A 21869-nucleotide genomic window follows, 5' to 3' on the forward strand; every position below is an offset into this window, starting at 1 on the left:
GGGCAGCACTGGGGATTGATCCACCATGAGTGCTCCAGTGATTCAGTAAACTTCCAAAGATTATATACTATAAAGTCATACATATTAATAAGATTCACGAGGATTCATTAACATATGTAAAAGCTCAAGCTGCATGCATAGTTGTCCTTTTAGTGGTCTTTGGGAGTCCTCCAGTGGTCTCTGATGGTCTTCCTCACCTATCTGCTGGTTGAACTTTGGGTTTCCTTTGCCCATATATAGTCATTGAATTAGCTCACCAGTCCTTTGGCCGTCGACTATCACAAGGGGCTGATTTAAACTAGTTCCTCGAGTGCTTATCTCGGCACTGATGTCCTGAGTCTCTGTTATCAATGAATTTACAAGCTTATGCACCATCTTTTTAATCCCATCTGGCACCAATTTGCATTCTTCAAATCCCTGAAACTATCTTTGCAAGGGAGGAAACCACAAGAGAACAAGGATGTTTACAATAAGGATTAAGTCAAGGACTGTCAGGGGTTTAGTTCTATCAATACCACTGCTTTTTGTTATTGTTATGTAGAGGAGAACAATTTCCTTCCAACTGTGCTCTGTTTTCTGCCTTGGCTAGAAGTAATGCTAGAGATGATGTACAGCTGGTGGCTCGTGCGATGAAGGGCATGCTTATAGTTGGTGTGAAGTTGATCCCTCCTACGTGTTATGTAGATTACCCCTGTGATGTAGCTGTGTCCATCAGACCTAACAGAGGTTGATTTCACCTCATGTATTAGCATAGCATTCACATATCATTTTGTGTTTGTATGTATGTGTTTTGTGTATTCCCTTCATTGGTGTTTTGTGTGTTTTCCAAAATTAGACCAAGAGCTTTGGGGTTGGTTACTTTAGACGCTGCAATCACTATATCTGCCTTTAGCTCTGTTGTCTTGTGTACAATTTTGTGTATGTTTAACAGTCCATTATAAAAGGGTTCAAGTATGTAAGTAAAATATGCATAATTATTCAGGTTTATCAGTTAAACCGTAGTATTTTGCATCGCAGCTTAACAGAGCTAAACATGTTACTGTATGATGTTTTTGACACCTTCAGTTAAATTCAAAACAGAAATTGCAAGGGAATTGGACTAACTTGGTTTACTTTAAAAAAAACCAAACCTTTGTGACAACATAGTCTGAGAATTCTAGAATAAAAATTACTTTGAAGCCAAAATTTCTATTATAACCTCAGTGAGTGTAAAATGTGTTGTGTTTTTTTGATGGTAATACTGTTGGTTAATATTTGCTAATTCCTTCTCTGTTGTCATATCCAAGGGACACAATTAGAAAAGCTTGTTTTCTTGAATTAATGTGTCTTAATAAACAATATTATGTTCTTGCTTAATGATGTCTTATCAAATGGCCTCAATGTCTTTAAAGCTGGCTTCAGTCGTGCTGGGGGATCTGGAGGAGCGACCAGGGAAATTCCAGGATTGCTTGACAGGGGCACCGTGTGGGATAGGAACTGCATAGGCAATGTCCTAGAAGAGGCCATGAACTGCTTTGCCAAGATGCAGAGGCAGACAGAGGAGAAATTTCGCATGTGGATAGAAAAGCTAACCCGTCTTGACACAGATGAAGAAAGCAAACAACAACTGGAGCCCAGGGAACCTAAAATTCAACTAGTTGGCCAAAGAATCCCCACTACCACACAGTCAGGGGCTTTCATACAGATGCCTGATAGCCAAGTACTTCCACAGCAGTCATTTAATTCTTATGTGGGCTATCAAAATGTTGATGCTACGCTAGAGTTTCCATCAACTCTTAATAACAGTTTTCCACCTATCTTTCCAGAGAATGGGAATATTGCAGAGCCTGATCTGAATCAATCATAAACGTAAAAAAATCCGATCTTTGCAATCTTAATGTTACTTTGGATTATGCTGAACACAGGGTTTGCTTTTCTTTTGTATAAGTTCTTGTTTTTCTCTTTTGGGTTTTATTACCATGGGTTGTTTTTTAATTTATAGAGAATATATATGTAGCTTAAAAACCCCGCATGTGCCAGCACACACATATGATTACCTTTAAAGATGTGGGGTGGAACCACCCTAAGCTTTCATCACCAAACTTGGGAAAATATAACTTAGAATCCTTGTTTAGATACCCCAAAATCAGTAGAGCTCTTTGTTACAATAGGAGCATTCAGAGTATTAATCCAAATGCTCTTTTTGCATGTTAAAACATTTATATAAGGAAATAAGTTTTATATTTAAAGATGTAAAGTACCCTAGAGAACCAGACCCGTACCATTCTTTATCTGTTTACTCCCAAGTTTTGCAGCTTGAACATGTCACACATTAGTTTTTCTTCTTCCTTTTTAGGCAGAAGTAATAAATAAGTTTATACTAAAGATTTAGCTATATATAACAAATGTGCACAATATTTTTTTTGTCTCCCGTTTAGTACTTTTTCTGTCTGGAGTGTTTATTAATATCACTGCTATGTTGCACATGGCATACTTATGGAAGCAGCTGTCTTACATTTTGTGCACAAATACACACATGTATACATATATGTGTGTTTGGTTTGGGTGGAAGTCATCTCTAATTTTAGGTGTCTAGTTTGCTGTGCTGTGGATCTCCTGAGTCAATGGGAAGAGATAAGCACCTACAGAGGATACCGCCTAGCAGTGTCTTTCTCTTCAATTAGTTGTCTAAACCTCCATTAAACAGTTTAGAATAGATGACCTTTGGCTAAAGTTAAGTGAGATGAATCACACCCAACTGCATGTGCATGCATGACCTGTGCACACAAAGCACTGCTGCTTCCTTCTGTATATATGATCAAACTGCATCCATCATGCTGGAATAAAAATAGTTGTGTCACTCTTAAGATAAGCAGCTGTAGGTGGATGGATTGAGTCTTGGCACAGGAATTTAAAGGAAGGCTTGACAGTCAGATTAGTAAACACTCTGGTGGTCTGAAGGTATGGGTTGCTGATCTGGGTGAGACAGCAAGAACCTCTTCTGAACCATGTCTGAATGCTACTGAAATAATTACTTGTGATGGAGAATGCCAGATCATGAGTTGCATTTAAATAAAACAATAACTTGCTACTGTTTGGATTTTTTTTAATACTGATAGTTATCCTGAATAGGCAGGCTTGAAACGGTTATGATGGAAGTAGGATTAATTTAAACTATATAATAGAAATATATATTTAATTCTTACTATTATCACTATACACAGGGATTTTTTTGTCACCTCTCCATTAAGGCAGTTCTTCATGTGAAGTAACTTCTCTAGCTACCAAAAACGTATATTTATCATCAGTTAGAACTTGCTGAAAGAATTTTAATTTGAATTAGAAACTAATAATAGAAATTGAAAGTCTTTGCATAAACATAGTTTAAGTTAAGAGAACACTATAGGTCTTTAGCTCTGTTATTTTGCTTTTTAAACCAGTCACCTTTTTTTTCTGAATTATTTTAGTGTAATTCCTTTTCTTCCTGTTGGAAAGAACCACTGTATCTTCTGTAGGTCTGATTTTTTTTCTTTTCCTTCCCTGAAGTCAGTGGGAGGTTTTTATCAATTTACATGGGGGATCAAACCTGTAACAGGAACTCAAGAAATGCTTTTTCTTATCAATGTAATACTAACACTGGTGTTTTTTAAAAAAAAAAACAAAAACAAAAAGTAAGCCTGGCCCAAGAATAATGTATGTGATGCCTTCATTAAAGAAAGAAAAATGAGGTTAGAGAGCTGTGTTACTTTCAGAATAATTGTTTGAGAGACTATGCAGGACAGTTCTTAAGTACTGGAATAAATTCTTTACAGAACATCTTCATGCATAATTTTGATACAAAGATTTTGATATGAACTTGCAAGAAAACTCCCTTGTCTGACATTGTGTACATTTTAACTATAGGTAAAAGTTAAATTAGTTATTTTATGTTTGATTACAATTTAATAAACTTGTCCTCATCTGTGTAAAGTTTAAGATCCTTCAGGTAAGATTAAGGTATTAAAAAATTACATCCTTCTGGTGTTCATATATATATAAAACTTTATGATGATAAGAGCAGCATATTTTAAAGCATGACAACTTTACAAGTCTTCCCATGCATGCTGAAGCAGCTTTTTGCAGTGACTGGTTTCTTTTAATGTGTAAGAGTCCCTTAACTCAGTATGTCTGTAAGCATGCTGGATGGCAGTGCAGCCTTCTGGTGTATCAGCCACTCCTCCCAGCTTGGTATCATCAGCAAACTTGCTGAGGTTACACTCTATCCCATCATCCAGGTCATTGATGAATATGTTGAACAGGACTGGACCCAGCACAGACCCCTGGGGAACACCACTAGTGATAGGCCTCCATCCAAACTCTGCCCCGTTGATCAAGACCCTCTGAGTTCTGTTGTTGAGCCAGTTCTCAATCCACCTCACTGTCCTCTCATCCAACCCACGCTTCCTTAGCTTGCCTGTGAGGGTGCTATGGGAGACCATGTCAAATGCCTTACTGAAGTCAAGACAGACAACATCCACTGCTCTCCCTTTGTCGACCCAGCCAGTCATGCCATCATAGAAGGCTATCAGGTTGGTCAAGCATGATCTCCCCTTGGTGCATTCATGTTGACTACTTCTGATAACCTTCTTGTCCTCTACATGCCTGGAGATGACCTCCAGGATGAACTGTTCCATCACCTTTCTGGGGACGGAGGTGAGGCTGACTGGCCTATAGTTTCCCGGGTCCTCCTTCTTGCCCTTTTTGAAGACTGGAGTGACATTGTCTTCCAGTCCTCGGGCACCTCTCCTGTCCTCCACGACCTTTCAAAGATGATGGAGAGTGGCTCAGCAAGAACATCCGCCAACTCCCTCAGCACCCATGGGGGCGCGTCCCATCGGGGCCCAAGGATTTGCGAGGATCCAGTTTGCCTAGGTGATCTCTGACCCGGTCCTTCTCAACCGATGTTAAGTCTTCCTTTGTCTTTGGCCTGAGGGCCAGCCTTAGCAGTAAAGACAGAGGCAAAGAAGGCATTCAGTAACTCTGCCTTCTCTGCATCCTGCTTTACCAGGGCCCCTTCCTTGTTCAGCAGTGGGCCCACTGTGTCTGCAGTCTTCCTTTTACTGCTGATGTATTTAAAGAAGCCATTCTTGTTATCTTTGACATGCATTGCCAGATTTGATTCCAAGTGGGCCTTGGCCTTCCTCGTTGCATCTCTGCATACTCTGACAACATTCCTATATTCCTCCCAAGTGGCCAGTCCCTTTTTCCACATACTGTGTACCTCCCTCTTCCATTTGAGTTTCTCTAGAAGCTCTTTGCTCATCCATGCAGGTCTCCTGGCTCCTCTGCTTGATGACTTCCTCCTGGGGATGCACCGATCTTGAGCTCAGAGGAAGTGGTCCTTGAATAGCCACCAGCTCTCTTGAACCCCCCTGCCTTCCAGAGCCCTAGCCTATGGGATTTCTCCAAGCAGGTCTTTGAAGAGGCCAAAGTTGGCCCTCTTGAAGTCCAAGGTTGTAACTGGACTCATAGCCCTGCTTCTACCTCGCAGTATCCTAAACTTGACCATCTTGTGGTCACTGCAGACAAGGCTACCCCCAACTCTCACACCCTCAACCAGCCCTTCCTTGTTAGGATAAGGTTGAGCAGCACATCTCGCCTCGTTGGCTTCTCCACCACTTGCATCAAAAAAATGTCCTTGATGCTCTGCAGGAACCTCCTGGATCATGCACACCTTGCCATGTTGCTTTTCCAGCAAATATCAGGGTGGTTGAAGTCCCCCAGGAGGACCAGGGCCTGTGATTATGAGGCTACTTCCAGCTGTCTGTAGAAGGCTTCATCAACTTCCTCTTCTTGGTCAGGTGGCCTGTAGCAAACGCCCACAACAGTGACGCCCATATTTGGCTGTCCCTTAATTTTTACCCACAAGCTTTCAACTTGTTCTCCTTCCACTTCAAGGCAGAGCTTGATGCATTCCATATGTTCCATAAAATATTTTCTCTTCCTGTATTCACATACTGTAAATCTTTAAGTAATATTTCAAGGGCATTAAGAAATTAAATCCTAGCCCTATTAAAACCAGTAGAAAATTTCTACTAATTTCAGTGGGGCTAGCATTTCACCTCATTAGAAATTGAACTTATTCTGTAGTTTTTGGTCGGAGAATCGTTCAGCTGACTTTAAGGGGAATCTTTGCCTGATGAGTGTGTGTACATCAGGCCAGTTGAGTAGATGTTTTTAAAATAATCAAGGTCTGCACTGTGACTGCTGCAGTTCCATTTAGAAGTATTAAAATAAATGTGCTGTGTAATTTGTACTGTAGAAGCTAAAATATTCAGGTTGATTGATAGAGATGGATAGTACTTTGCAAAATATGCAGCTAGAAACTGGTCTTTCTCACAAAATTTTATTAGTCTTATAGTGTTAGTTCAGCAAAATGAAGGCACATGGATAATAGGCTTATTAAGTAGAAGCAATTTCAAGTGCTCTGTTAAATCTTGCAGGTTGAAGGAGCAGGGGGTTAGTCTGGACCATCAGAAGTTTTGCATTGAGACTGTACCAGTCTTTCCATGGGAAGATGCAGTTTGTACTTGCAAAAAGTGTGATGTTTTCTGGAGGGGTGTGCATGGGGTGCGTGTTTATCTGCCTTTTCCTAATGTACATTGTATTTATATAGGGATATTTTTTTTTAACTGTGATAGCTATGTAAGAGTAGGGTGTGATGGTTTCTAAAACTCTCCTGATACACTTTTGCAAGTAAAACTGAGGAAGAGATCTAATACATCTGCTTTCATAATTAATGAATCATTAGGTGGCATCAGCAAAAATAAATCCTATAATGAGATATAAAGTGCACAACACCTGATATTTTCAATACTCAGCCATGTTCGATGTGGCTTTGCTTAATGCACAATGAAAAAGACTTTATTATGTCTTAGATATAATTTGGTAAAACAAATCCAAGATATTTTCCATCTAGTCATCAGAGTCTGAAAGAATGCATGTTGATCAGCAAGACTTGAATTTTTGAGATTTCTTTTGATGTGATATATTTAAAATGATCCAGTCTAGAGAACAGGTATTCCTTTGATCATGTTTTGACTTTATTATTTTGTTATGGTAAAAAAAAAAAACGAACACCCAAACACAAAAGCTTTATTGTGTGAAATTAAGGAAAATGTGAGGAAAGTGGATTAATCGATAACATTTTGTTTACTTTATTATTTTTAGAATGTTGTTACATTACTATTGGGTTTTTTATTGTATTTACAATGTATTCTTTGCCTAACCCTGTAAATTTTGAAATGTAAATACTGTAATCTGGAATAAATAAATAAAAATAGTAATGAAGTGTTTCATGTTGCTAAACAACATAAAAAAGCACAGATCTCCTGCCCCCCAGCCCTCTTTGGGAATTATTTTATGGTTCAGCTTGTTTATGCCATTTGATCTGCTCATACTTTGTGAAACTGCAGTTCTGGATCATGTTTTAAATACCAGGTTTGTATTGTTTATGTAAAACAAAGACTGTCACTTCAGCCTGTAGTCTTGTATATGAAGCCTTTCCATTTGAATCAAAGCTACTGATATGTCTACTATAAAACTATTTTGGCAAGTCACTTAAGATGAATATTCTAGGTTTTGGCACACAAAATAAGATTATTTCAAGTACTATAATCATCTGACCTTAAAACTTATATATGTATTGAAGTCTAGTCTATGTTTTGCTTAACCTTGAAGTAAACGGAGTTTGTCTTAAATTTAAGTGTCAAGTGTAAATGAGGGCATTCTAGCATCTTTTATTATTTTAAAATGTCTCACTATTCTCTTTTGTTATATAAAAATAAGTGCAATTTAGTTCAGAGTACTGAGATTGAGGCAAAGCAGTGCCTTTGTTCAAGTGAAGATGCAGAGGTGAGGCTGGAAGAAGTCGTGTCTCCTTGGACTTGCAATTATCTGGGTGCCTCTGTATGTTGCCTTTTTATCTTTTGTATGTTTCATGAAAGAATTCCTAAACACTATTTTTTAACTCCTCAATAATTTACCAGTTAAAAATAGCTCAGTAATTTCAGGGGAGTGTTGTTTTCAGCAAAGCTGAGCTCCTCTACTTGTTAGCCTTGAGCAAGCTGCAAATCTTTGACGACTCCAGAGGGCAATTCAGACCACCAAAATTAGGCTTTTAATTTTGAAATTACTTCAGTCAGGATAGTCCTCTGGAGATTTCAGTCTTTTTCCACTAGTTGTAGAGAAAATATAGTAAAGTTTAAATCCCATCCTGAAGGCTAGAATTCATCTTGCTGAACTTCAGCAGTGTAAAATTTAGGTGCCTTGTCTAAGGTGGTTGTCTAAGCTCTTTCTGTGTGCTGGGGAAAGAGGGGAGATGATGATGCTCCAGGCTGCAATTTCCAGGCTGAAATTCCTCAGTGAACTTGCTGAGGGTACACTGTCCCTTTGTCCAGGTCATTGATGAATATGTTGAACAGGACTTGAGCCAGTACAGACCCCCGGGAACACCACTGGTGACAGGCCTCCAACCAGACTCTGCCCCGTTGATCATGACCCTCTGAGTTCTGTTGTTGTGCCACTTCTCTATCCACCCTACTGTCCAGTCATCTAATCCACGCTTCCAGTCCCCATAATGTTGTCTCCATAATGACCTCTGCTTCTGAATTCTTTAAAAAAAAAAAAAAAAAAAAAAGGCAGTCTCTCTCTCCCCCTGTTAACATTAAATGTCAACAGCTGTATTTTGCTGCTGGTACTTATTAACTTTCAGCCTTGTCTTTTTCAAGCATTTATTGTTTTATAAATGAATTAAAGCTTATCACCAGGGAAATGTAAGTCTTCCAGCTACCTTGGCTTCTCAGAAGATGTGGTTTTTCTTAAATAGATTGTTTAAATTACTGACCAGGGAACCTCCTAATTGTGCTACATTAAATTTTGAGTCTGGCATGGTTTGTGTTGGTGTCTGTTTTTCTATCTGTTGAAATCCTGTTACAGTCAGTAATTACAGGGAGTGGCCCTGTTGTAAAGAAGAGATAAGTTACAGGTATGGTTGTAGTTCATCCTTTTATCTTTTCAATCTGAAAGCATTTTTTCATTTATCTCTTAGCTGAAGCCACATTTACTTTGTATCACATCATTAGATGATCACGTAGTTGGCTAGGGAAGTATTATTTATTTCCAAATTTAACTTCTGTCCTTGTAGCACTGAAAAAGAAACAGGCTTTTGAGAATGAAGGATTTTTAGAGGATTTTTTAAATATGCCTTCACTGCAAATTTCATCTAGTTGTAGTTGTAGACAACTTATATTGGTTTATTGGGTTGGGTTTTGGTTTTGTTTTTTTTTTTTTAAGCACACGTATGCATTTGCTGCTTATTTCTTCTCTTATACATACTGGGAATCCTAGGATTTGTTGCAGCATTGTTGTTATCTTGGCCTCGTTGGTCACTTACTGGTATGGATAACCCTGGTATCGGGGACCTTCCATTTCCAAATCTGATCCTGAAAGGCAAGGCTGAGAAAAACAAAAATAGATCTCTGCTGTGACTGCTTTGTAAAGAGGCAGCTTGGTTTTTCCAGATTGTTAAATTGGTGGCTATTACACTGACAAATATAAATACAGTATGTATTGAAAATATTTTTGTCTGTTTGATGTATACTAAATTTAAGCTAAGTTATAAGGTGTGCTGTTTGGAAGTGTGGAAGATACAAGTGGAGCTACAGATAACAAGTTTATGCTTGTATTTCCTACTGATGAAGACTTTCACACAAGTTATTTCTATGGGTAGGTGATGAGAATATCACTCTGCATGTATATACATTTATTATACATTTTTTGCATGATTATACATGTAGGAGTGGTACAATTTTGACTTGAGACTATTGATGCCTTTTGTCCAAATATAATTTTACTTCTATTTAAATTTTACATCTATTTAAAATCAAATTTTGCTTCTGCTTTTGGAGAGCTTGGTAAGAAGCGAGAGAAACAAAGACCTGAAGGAACAGTACATAGTTCCTGAAACTTTAGATAACCTATTAAAAAAAATGGTCAAATAGTCAATATTGTACTTGACCCTCGTATCTTCTGCACTTGACTAGTTATTTTTATAGATCACATTCTATATGTTCACGCTGAACTCTGATAAGACTGAAAGAAAACATGCCTCTCATAATTCAGTCCAGTTGTAACTTCTGCATGTAATTTAATCATTGGCTTTCACTAATAATTAACTGAACATCAGCCAGCTTAATTTTGAACTTGGTATTCCATTATTTTGTAATTGCCTTTTTAAAAGACAAAGATTGCCTTTCAGTTAATTATCAGGACTTCTTCTCCAGTCATAATCATCAGTGTTTCATGTTGCAAACAGTTTGGTCTTGAATACATTGGCATTTAATTACACATTTACTTTTGTCTGGTCTGCTTTATTGAAATTGTTGTTTTGGAGGCAGTTCTGATTAGAAATATTTTGTGAATATCTTCATACCTTGTTGCAAAACTGATCTTTAGTACGACTTAAGCAATATGGTCACTCTTTAATGAAGTGTGTTGCTAATCACAAAATAGGTGTTTCTTAAAATAGTGGGTTGAATTATATTTCAGGGACCAAGTTACAAAAGAAAAAAATCAACCAAACAAACAAAAAAACCACCCAACCACTAACAAAAAAACCCCACCCTAAAAACCTCAGTAGAAGCAGCTTTTCAGAGAACTAAATTTGAAACTCTTAGTTCATCATGTTCTTTCTGTCTTCAACAGGCACGTAACACTCCTAAAAGAAACCAGTCTCTCCTGAAAAGTCTTTTCATTTTATTCTTTGTAACTTCTAAGGATTTCTTTAGTAATTTTGTAATTCTGAATATCCTCTCTTCCTAAACACATTATTAGTTTATGATTATTTTATATTATCCCATACAAATTATACCCTCTATGTATCATACCCACAACAGAAAAGTCCTGCAGACACTTAGCTGCCAGAACTTCCTTGGAGTTAAAGAACTGCAGTGGCAAAGCAGCTGAGCTTTGGCCCAACCTGTTTTTCTATTTCATACTCGTTTTTGTGGATGAAGTCTTGGTGCAAAGAAAGTTTTGATTCTGCCATTTGGGGAGTAGGAACTCCAGCCACTTTCATCCACTCTGAGTCGATAAGCTATAGCTGAGACAAGGCATTTGAGTTAAAATGTGCATCATTTCAAAATTACAGTATTTATCCATTCTGTCTTGGCTTCCACATTAATCCTTGTCTTGAATTTGACCTTTTTTTTTTTTCTGAGCCTCCTCTGTTTCTAGCATGCTTTCCAACTATAAGTGATTTTCATTCCTCACAAACAAAATAGACTAAAACCAGCTTTTTGTTATTCTTCAAGAATAGATTTCAGAATCATGTAAGCAATTTTCTCTCCCTCTTTCCCCCTTCACTTTGATGGCCAAAAATGCATATGGTGATCATACTGAATTAAAAGCATATTTACCACTGCACATTATAGTTTTGTGTCTTCTTATTCTTGATCTTAAAAAAACAACGCCAAAAACATTGCCATTTTGAAAAATACCCCTGTCCTTGACAGGTAAATGTTATGAAATGAAAGTTGCCTAATGTTAAATTTATTGTCACTGGATCAATAATATAAAAATTTTAGTTCTATTCAATCAACCCTAAAGTAATGTAAGCTGTCACTTGAGTTTTGTAAAGTTTTCTCTAGATAAATGTCTTGCTAAATTTAATGTCCTGTAACTTATTATTTTTTATTTTAAACTGAAGGTTTTATCCTTTCAAGATTGTAAATGTAACATTGTCAGATATGGAGATGTTTGTGTTAATGTAAAAGATAATACACAAATAACTGATACATTGATAAACGTGTTTTTCTTACATTTGTTGTCTGTGTATGTAAAGGTTAAAATGTCTGTAATCTCAGACTGTGTTCGTTAACTGAAGTTTAAGAATTAATATAATTTATAGTTCTTTAAGAGCTTCATGTAGATTACATTAATCCTTAAACAAATTATTTGTACTTTCAAAGGTGTCTTTCACAGTATGCTGACTTCTAATATGTGTTGCTTTTCTTTTCTTCTGCAGATGGACCTCCAGTTGTAGCTCATTATGATATATCAGACACAAATTCAGACCCAGAAGTGGTAAATGTGGACAATCTGTTGGCGGCTGCAGTAGTTCAAGAGCACAATAATTCTTTAGGAAATCAAGACTCGGGATCTACCTGGAGAACCAGAGGGCTGCTAGATGAACTAAATGCTGATACAGGTTTGTTTAAATTATCTTCCTCTGACATTTGTTCCAGCATCTCAGTTGGTGTCTCTCCCTTTCTTGCTTTCAGTATTTTTGTAGTTTATACAGTTAAAAGCTCCCTGTGTGGATTTTGCAATAAAACAGTACAGGTGCTTATTAAAAAGGTCTGATATTTATTCCAAAATACAACTGATAAAAATTGACAGATTCCTGTAATGTATTTTTGACACTAATTTTCTTAATTATTTGTTCTCCTCCTTTTCCCTCTAATTACTTTTTGGAACTTAGGTCTGGGGTTTTGGTGTTTGGTGTTTTTTTTTATTTTTATTTAAAAAAAAAAGTGAGCTAAGCTTGTTACTGAATGGTTGATTATGACACCCCATGCCACCAGCTAGTAAACCCATCATAATCTCATTTTAAGTATTGTAATTGTCTGTGTATGTCTTCTTTGTCTCTATTTCTTTAAAATACAAGCATTAATTCTTCCCATATTCCATCTGCATTTCTAACATACCTTAGAAAATTGGACAGACCAGCATCAGATAAAGACGAAGGGTGAAAAGGTGCTGGTAAGTGGGCTTAGCATCAAGAGACAGCAAAGAAATTTCCTTCAAGAAAGCAAGAGCAGGAATACTGTGGAAGAAATCAGAGTTCATGTAGCTCATAAAAATTGTTTAGCTTCACTAAGTGCTTGCAGCTCTTCACTAACAAGAGAGTTAAACAAATGAAATGCTACTGTGTTGTGGATGCAGAGAGCTAACACGGAATATTTCTTATTGACTTCATCCCATAGCCTTGTATGCCAACATATTGCCTTCCTTTCCACTCATGTTTTCAATGTCTATAAGGCTTAAAGAAATACAAGTATGTGGCAGATTTTGAAAGAAATGTTTCATTATTCTATAGTGGACAAGTCCATTATTTGAATATGAGAATCTCTGTTGCATTGTTTTCATTGTGGTCTGTGGCTGGATGTTGTTCCAGCCTTTTTGCAGCTAGCCAGTGTTTTCCAAGCTTGTTTGTAGGATAGCAGCTGACTGGATAGTTAGCTATTTGACCCTAACAAGCCCCCTCCTTTATAAAAGTGATTTATTAAACAGTTAGAACAGCTGAAATTAACTTTATTATACAGCACTAATGGATTGGTACTTCAAAGGACTGTAAGGAAATAACAAGTAATGTTTCTTACCAAGCTTTCTTCTACTGTCTGCTTATGAATTACCTTCTGTCATGCAGGTAGAAATTTGTCTTCCTTCCTCCACCTATATCCAAGGGGACTTGCAAGGGAGAGGTTGCCAGGCAGAAGAAAACTAGAAAACTTCAAGAAATGTCTTCATTCCTGACCCTATGGGAACGTGTCCAGACAAATTTGCTCCCGGTGCTACAGCCATTTCAACACCTGAAAGGATAAATCTCTTTTTCTTCCCGCATATACCTTGCCCCAGAGCCCTGTAGCCTCCATACACCTCTGACTGCACATTTTTCAGTACTGGCCTTTTCTTACTACGTCTGGGATTGCGCATTTGGAAAGCAGAATTTTCAAATCTTACATCTTGTTCCCAAATTTAATCTTCAGCCTGTATCTAGTTTAACAGACATTAAATGAGGTGTTTCCATGGAAAAATAACAACATAAGCTTTATCTAAGTGAAAAATCTTACTAGGACACGCTATCATATCTTTGTGCATGGGCAAATATTTTGGGCTATTTTGCAAGCCCTGATGTTATAGGGCAAACAAAACATCTCCTTTGTGCGTCATTCTAATGTTCATGCAAAGAAATTAAGTGAGGCATGTTATTAGGCATGAAATTTGTATGGCCAGAGGCTGTAAATCTATCTGTATGCTGTAATCCTGATTTACACTCAGCTACTGTTGCAATATTTACTCTGCTAATCATGGTTTCTCTACTGCTAATTATCTTTTTGTTGTCTGAACTTAAAGCTATGATATACATGAAAGCCCTTTTGGGGTGCTCATTTATACCTCTGGGGATTCATTTGGGGGCTGTTTAAGAGGTGGTCTGCTTTGCCCCTCTGCCAGACATTAACCTGTCTAGCAAAGTGTGCAGGATGGTGGTACGTCATTAACAAATTAATACAAAATATTAAAGCAGGTTGATATCCATACCAGTTTGTGTGAATCAACAACCAAGGATTATGTTGCTGTTCTGCTGCCTGTGCTGTAGCAGCAGTAACGTTCAGGAGCGGGGTGATGTGAATTGCCGGGGCAGTGGTCACATAAAGCTCCTGGTTTGCATCGCCAGCACATGAATCAAAGCCTCTGAGCTCTTCCATTTCATGTTTCACAGTGTGCCCAGCCACTTCTAGTAAAGAAATACCCGTGACCTATTTTGGGACTTTCTGGCAGTCAGTGATGTTTGCCAAGAAATGTTTGGCTGAAGTGTAATGTTAGGAAAAGTCTGCCTGGGCTATTAATTAATTTTAAGTTCAGCTGACAAATCTTTTTTTTCTTGTGAGGTGGAAATTCCTCCTTCGGGTACATAACAGCACACAGGTTTCCTTCCCTTGCTAACCCTGATCAGATGTTGCACCAAGGGTCTTTGCTTTCCAAAAACTGAATATACAGTATGGTCTCTGCCCCTCTATTTGCTTGCATCTTTTCAAAGTACTTTAAGCAGTCATTAGAAGGTTTCCCTAGCACTTGTTTCAAGTTTCATTTCTTCTCTCCGTGTCCTCTTGATCTACCTGGGAGTATAATCAGTTCTGCATGTGCACGCACCTTTGAAATTCAGTGGATTGTTATTGCATCATCCTCCTCTCATCTTTGAAGAGGTGTCCAGTCAGACTAGATATATGTAATATATTCCTCTAATCTCAAATTTCCTGCTTGATAAATGATTCTTCCCCTGTGTAATACAGCTGAGCGAGTGGTTTCCAAGAAGTAGGTAAAGTAGGTACTCTCATCTGCTTCAGGGTTGCCCAGCGCCCCCAGGTTACTGCTGAAGAGAGACAGAAGTAATATTTTTTTTAAGAAAAAAAAAAAAGTAGAAGTTACCTCTTTTTATTGAAATATTTTTAAATTGATTTTTAAAAAACATTTATTTTCTGTAAAACAAATAATAATTTTTGCTGGTTTGTTTTCCATGCAAATATTATTTAATATGTCACAACACAGCGTCACTAATTGTGGTGAAGAACCTTCTTAGCAGTACTTGGCAGAAAAGACAAAACCTGCCACACTTGTGAGTATTTAGAAAGGACTTGTTTGACAGACTGATGAACTGGATAGCATTGAGGAACTGTAATAAAAAAGCAACGCTGCTGTATATGGAACTTATGACAAACAGATTTTTTTTTTTCAAGTAATTGTAATAATGTTAGAGCAGATGTGTGAAGCAGTGCAACCAGAAACTGATGGGTTTGTTGGTTTTTTTCATTGACCAGCTTCTGCTGTTGTTCTATTTTTGTTTGTTGTTTTTTTAAAAAGAAAATTAATTTTCTTTGGTGTACATGATGTTTCTGTCCAGCCTATAGGCTTTGTTTGCCACAATATCATCAAGTTTGATTTATTGACAATAGATTGTTGTGTTTCTTTATTTCAAAGAGGTTTAGGCACAGTCTGACTCTTAGCATTGTTGTAAAATAACAGCTGGAAAGCCTAATTACATCAAGTGTTCTTGATGCAATAGTCAGGCTTTGTTCACATTTGTGTGATAACACCATCACTAGAGCTGTTGAGACTGGATAAATCCAGTGGTCATCCTGTATCAGGTGATGAAGTGAAAGTTGGATAGCTTAATCTAATAAGACTTTTCCAATCTCAGTGTTTTGGTCTTTTGTTAGCTTGGGAAATTCCTTTTCCAGCTGATTTCTGCATTGTGTAAACTGTAAAACATTGGCTGTATTTGCGTTTTCCCCATCTGTAGGTCATTTGGATCCAGGCTTCCTTGCAAGTGACAAAACCTCTTCCGGTAATGCCCAGATCAGTGAAGAAATTAATATTGCCTCTTCTGATAGTGAAGTAGAGATTGTTGGAATTCAGGAACGTGCCAGGTATGAATTCCTTTTTCTTGCTCTAATATTTCTTTCATTTTATCAGAATATCTGTGTTGCCAAAATGAATACAGAAAAAACCTGCTGACTTCCACTTCTGTTGTTATCCATCCATGACTGATGCCCAAAAGGTAGCAAACATTGCACTTGTTTTTTCTATGCTGCTGGTCATGGTGATCTCTGAATGTGTTCTTTTATCAAGTTGGTAACATTCTAGTATTCAGCTTAAGCTTGTGATTCGATATCAAACATTAACAGGCTAAACATATGTAGTATTAAAATACCGAATATTGAGATACCAAATTTGTATACATCAGGAATTCAGATTTTAAGGGTGTAGTGTGAATATGCAAATACATAAACAAAAATATTTATGTGGGTTGTTTCCTTTCAAAATATTCACTTTAAGCATTTAATCAGCTTCCAGTTTATTTCATTAATCAGTAGTTGTAAAAAATACTATCAGTTTTTCAATGGCTAATGTCATAAGATAGCCCCTTTAGATTAAAAATCGGATCCTTATGAATCTTGGTTTTATTTCAAGATACAAGAGACTTCAAATCTCCAAAGTAGATGAGGATAAGGAAGCCAGAGGTTTCTCTCAAGCTCAGATAGAAAGCTGTCCAGCTGTGCTTCAGCTGTTAGTCTTGATAGGCAGTTTTTGATGTTACTCTTCATCTTTAGTCTATGATCTTTCCTTGGCTTGAGGTATTATGAAGTAGTTGAACTGGCATTTTCATATAGTATGGAAGGTTAATTTGGTGGAATAAAAGCAAGTTAAAACGGTATATAGATAAGCTGTTTCTAAAACTAGTCTGCTGCCTGGTGGATGCTTGGAGGCGGAAAAGGGGCATGAGGAACAATGAACAGAGCTGTTCCTCATTGTCCCTTCACTGCATCTTTCTTGAGAAAAGGAAGAAGGAAGGTGTGCAGGACCTGATCTCTCAGGTAGGGAACTGTACAGATAGTGTAGGCATAATCCAGTACTGTTGGATGTGAAAAAATGAAATTTTAAGGTGCTGAAGGAAGAGAGATTTAGTCTTTGCTTTTAGAATACTGAAAGTCCTTGCATGGCTAAATATTTTGGAAGATACTAATTCATTAGGAAATAGCTCTCCTGGCTGTTTATCCAGCAGACCAGGGCTTAGGGGATCTTTGTCCAATGATAAGCAGTGTGGACTTGTCTTCCACTACTAATTCATGTAAATCTGTCTAGCACTATGTGCACATAACCCTTCTGCTTGAGGTCTCCTGTCCAAAAGCATGTACAAGAATGGAAATGGTAAGTAAATATGGAGTTGCTGTTTAAAATCTGTTTATTTGCCATCTCCTGAAGACTAGTTCTTACTGGCTCCATTGAATACTCACACATTTCACTTGTTCGAATCCTATTTAGAGTTTTATTTCTCTTGCAGGTCTAGGCTTGCAGTTATGAAATATTGATGGGCTTCTGACAGCGTGGTTGTTTGGAAAAGGCTTAGGGTTTTGATCAGTATTTTTTCAATGCTTAGTTGGTATGGTGTTTGGATTCAGTTCTTTTGCTCACACTGTATTTTATTATGCTGCATATTCCATGTTGTTATTGGACTGGTGTGAGTCGTGACACCCTAGAGTTTGTCCATCATTTGTAGTTTTTCAGATTGCCAGTGGTGTTACTCATCACTGGAATATTACTTGGCATCTACTTAGGATACCACATCATGTTTTTCAGTTCGTTTAATTTTTGTTCAATAGATGTTTTTTTCAATCATGCATGTTTATATAACAGTCTTCCTCGGGGTTTTTTTCTGTTTTTGGTTTTGGGGGTTTTTTTTTCCTTTTTTTGGTTACCTTTACTTGGTATCTTCCCCTTAGCTACAGACAGGAAAGCATGTTCCCTAAGCTGTTTGATTGAACGTTTTGCTATTGGCTGCTTGTGTGACTTGTCTGAGGATAAACACTTACATTTTTGTGAGGTATCATTTCTATGAAATAATTTATAGCTTGCTTTTTGTCATCTTCAGGGAGAAAAGTTAGTATTGTCTTTGCCTAAGCACTGAGGACTGTTCTGTATCAGAACAATGGACCATAGTCCCCGAGACCGAATATCATATTTAGTTTGCTTTGGCTATGAGCTTTTCTTGTCAGTTATGCTTAAAAATATTTCTTCTTAAAAGAAAGCTTTGTAAAAGAAAAAAAATCCCCTATGTATGTTAGAGTTCCAGTCTCTTATTCCTAATTTTTTGTAGATATGTACTTTAAGTACGTATTTTTAAGACTGAAGTAGTAATAAAAAAGTCATTCTGAACATCACATCCAAAATGAAATTTTTTTCATTCTATTTCATGAAACTCTAACCAAAACTAAGAGAGATGAGTATAACCTAAGTGGTTCATGAGAAAATAAATTGCATTACCTTAAATTAAAACAAATAAAATGTAAATGTCAGGGATGTCACTAGTAAACTTCCTAGTCTGGTACAGCCCTCAGACTATTACCCATTACTGCTCTTCCATGTGGGAGGTGATGAAGCTGCAATGTGTAGTCCAAGGGTCATCAAAAGAGACTTCAGGGCCTTGGGACGGTTGGTGAGAGAATCTGGAGCACGGGTTATTTTTTCTTCTCTCATTCCAGTTACAGGCAGCGAAATTGGAAGAGACAGAGGCACCCAGTCTATTAATACATGGCTCCTGGCTCCATCACTGGTGTCACCGCCACAATTTTGGGTTTTTTGATAATGGGATGGCCTACACGGCACCAGGCTTGCTGGCATCAGATGGGATTCACCTTTCTCAAAGGGGAAAGGGGGTCTTGGCTCACAAGCTACTGGGGTTCATTGACAGAGCTTTAAACTAGGCTTGAAGGAGGAGGGGGATAATATCAGGCTTGCCTGTGACAAGCTGTGGGATAACATGCCAAAGTTAGAGGAACAGGGTGCTAGTGAGGGCGCTCAGCCTGTTGCTCTGAGACATGCTGGCTACAGTGGAGAACACTTGAAGTCTTATGGATATTAGCCAGGGGCTCCTGAGGTAAAAGGAGCCAACAGGGAAACACCAGTGAAATACCTCAAAGGAATTAAGGGGTGTTCCTCTAAGAAGATGACACGGCTGACAGCCCAGCTGAAGTGTCTCTACACCCATGCACACAGAATGGGCAACAAACAGCGGGAGTTGGAAGCCACCATGCTGCTAGAAAGCTACGACCTAGTTGCCATTACTGAAACTTGGTGAGACAAATCCCATGACTGCAGTGGGGCTATCGATGGCTACAGGCTGTTTAGAAGGGACAGGTGAGGAATGGGGCAGAGGGATTGCCCTCTACATCAAGAAATGGATAGAGTGTGAAGAGCTGTCCCTGAAGAATAACCACCAGCAGGTCAAAAGCTTATGGGTAAGAATCGGAGACCAAGGCAACAAAGGGAACCTTGTGGTCGGTGTCTACTACAGGCCGCCTGATCAAGGGGAGCCTACTAACGAAGCCTTCTTCCTCCAACTCCAGGAGGCTTCGCACTCACAGGCTCTCATCCTACTGGGGGACTTCAACCACCCCGACATCTGCTGGAAAAGTAGCATGGTGAGCATTAGGCAATCCAGGAGATTCCTAGAATGCATTGAGGATAACTTCTTGAGCCAGGTAATAGACAGCCCTACCTGAGGGGATGCAATACTAGACCTGATGGTCACCAATGCAAGTGAGCTCATCAGTGACGTCAAGATAGGAGGCAGCCTGGGCTGCAGTGATCACGCATTGGTGGGGTTCACACTCCTGAGGGATATGGGTAAAGCTAGGAATATAGTCAAGACCCTAAATTTTAGGAAAGTGGACTTCCAGCTCTTCAAGGAGTTAGTCAGCAGGACACCGTGGGAAACGGCCCTTAGGGACAAGGGAACAGAACAGAGCTGGCAGATATTTAAGGATGCGTTCCATACAGCGCAAGAGATCTCAGTTCCCAAGTGTAAGAAATTAGGCAAGCGAGGGAAGAGACCAGCATGGCTGAGTTAGGACATGCTGGTCAAACTAAAGAGCAAGAGGGAACTGCACATACCACCTTCTATAGGTATGTCATCCAGAAAAGGAAGGTCAAAAGCATACCCCACATGATGAACAAGACTAGCAAACTGGTAACAAAGGACAAGAAGGCTGAGGTACTCAACAATTTTTTGTCTCAGTCTTCACTGGCAACTTCTCTTCCCGCAGTTCTTGAGCGGATGGACCGCAAGGCAGGGACTGGGGGAGCAAAGTCCCTCCCACTGTAAGGGAAGATCAGGTTTGTGACCACCTGAAGAGCCTGAACATAGACAAGTCTATGGGACCTGAAGAGATGCATCCCAGAGTCCTGAGGGAATTGGCTGAAGTAGTCACTAAGCCTCTCTCCAGGATATTTAAAAAGTCATGGCAGTCAGGTGAAGTCCTTGGGGACTAGAAAAAGGGAAACATTGTGCCCATTTTTAAAAAGGGTAGTAAGAAGGACCCAGGGAACTACCGTCCTGTCAGCCTCACCTCTGTGCTGCGGAAGGTCATGGAACAGATTATCCTAGAAGCTTTGCTAACGCACATAGAGGACAGGGAGGTGATTCGAGGCAGCCAGCATGGCTTCACCAAGGGCAAGTCCTGCCTGATCAACCTAGTAGCCTTCTATGATGGAGTGACTACATCAGTGGGCAAGGGAAGAGCTATGGATGTCATCTCTCTGGACTTCTGTAAGGCCTTTGACACAGTCCCCCACAGCATCCTTCTCTCTAAATAGGGGAGATATGGATTTGATGGGTGGACTGCTTGGTGGATGAGAAATTGGTTGGATTCAGAGGGTAGTGGTCAATGGCTCAATGTCCAGGTGGAAACCAGTGACAAGTAGTGTCCCTCAGAAGTTTGTATTGGGGGACCAGTGCTGTTTAATATCTTCATCAGTGACATAGACAGTGGGATCGAGTACACCCTGAACAAGTTTGCAGGTGACACCAAGCTGAGCGGTGCAGTTGACATGCCAGAAGGACGAGATGTCATCCAAAGAGACCTGGACAAGCTGTAGAGGTGGGCCTGTGAGAACATCATGAGGTTCAACAAAGCCAAGTGCAAGGTTCTGCACCTGGATCAGGGCAACCCCCAATGTCAAGACAGGCTGGGGAGTCACGGGATTGAGGGCAGCCCTGCAGAGAAGGACTTGGGGGTACTGGTGGATGAAAAGCTGGACATGAGCCAACAATGTGCACTTGCAGCCCAGAAGGCCAACCATATCCTGGGCTGCATCTAAAGAAGCATGGACAGCAGGTCAAGGGACATTATTCTGCCCCTCTGCTCTGGTGAGACCCCACCTGGAGTACTGCATCCAGCTCTGGAGCCCTCAGCACAAGAAGGACATGGAACTGTTGGAGTGGGTCCAGAGGAGGGCCACAAAAATGCTGAGAGGGATGGAACACCTCTCCTATGAGGAGAGGCTGAGAGAGTTGGGGTTGTTCAGCCTGGAAAAGAGAAGGCTCCAGGTGAGACCTTACTGTGGCCTTTCAATACTTAAAGGCACTTATAAGATGGGGAAAAACTCTTTAGCAGGGCCTATTGTGATAAGACAAGGGGTAATGGTTTTAAACTAAAAGAGGGTAGATTCAGATTAGATATAAGGAAGAATTTTTTTTTTTTTTTTTTTTTTTTTTTTTTACAATGAGGGTG

General features: G+C 39.0%; 1 protein-coding gene across 4 annotated transcripts in view; it reads left to right on the forward strand.

The window, feature by feature from the left end:
• LOC135310870 (protein ARK2N-like) overlaps positions 1-21869 on the forward strand; it is a 62883-nt gene that overhangs the window by 33086 nt on the left and 7928 nt on the right. For 2 of the 4 annotated variants that reach the window (XM_064439945.1, XM_064439942.1), the window contains exons 3-4: positions 12044-12226; positions 16100-16226. In XM_064439945.1, the coding sequence (XP_064296015.1) occupies positions 12044-12226; positions 16100-16226 (310 nt within the window). Of the gene's footprint in view, positions 1-1391; positions 7295-12043; positions 12227-16099; positions 16227-18839; positions 21686-21869 lie in introns of those variants that run through there. The other 2 variants (XR_010370830.1, XM_064439943.1) reach the window with 2 other exon arrangements.

This window comes from Phalacrocorax carbo (assembly GCF_963921805.1).
Source record: "Phalacrocorax carbo chromosome W unlocalized genomic scaffold, bPhaCar2.1 SUPER_W_unloc_4, whole genome shotgun sequence".
Classification (NCBI taxonomy): domain Eukaryota; kingdom Metazoa; phylum Chordata; class Aves; order Suliformes; family Phalacrocoracidae; genus Phalacrocorax; species Phalacrocorax carbo.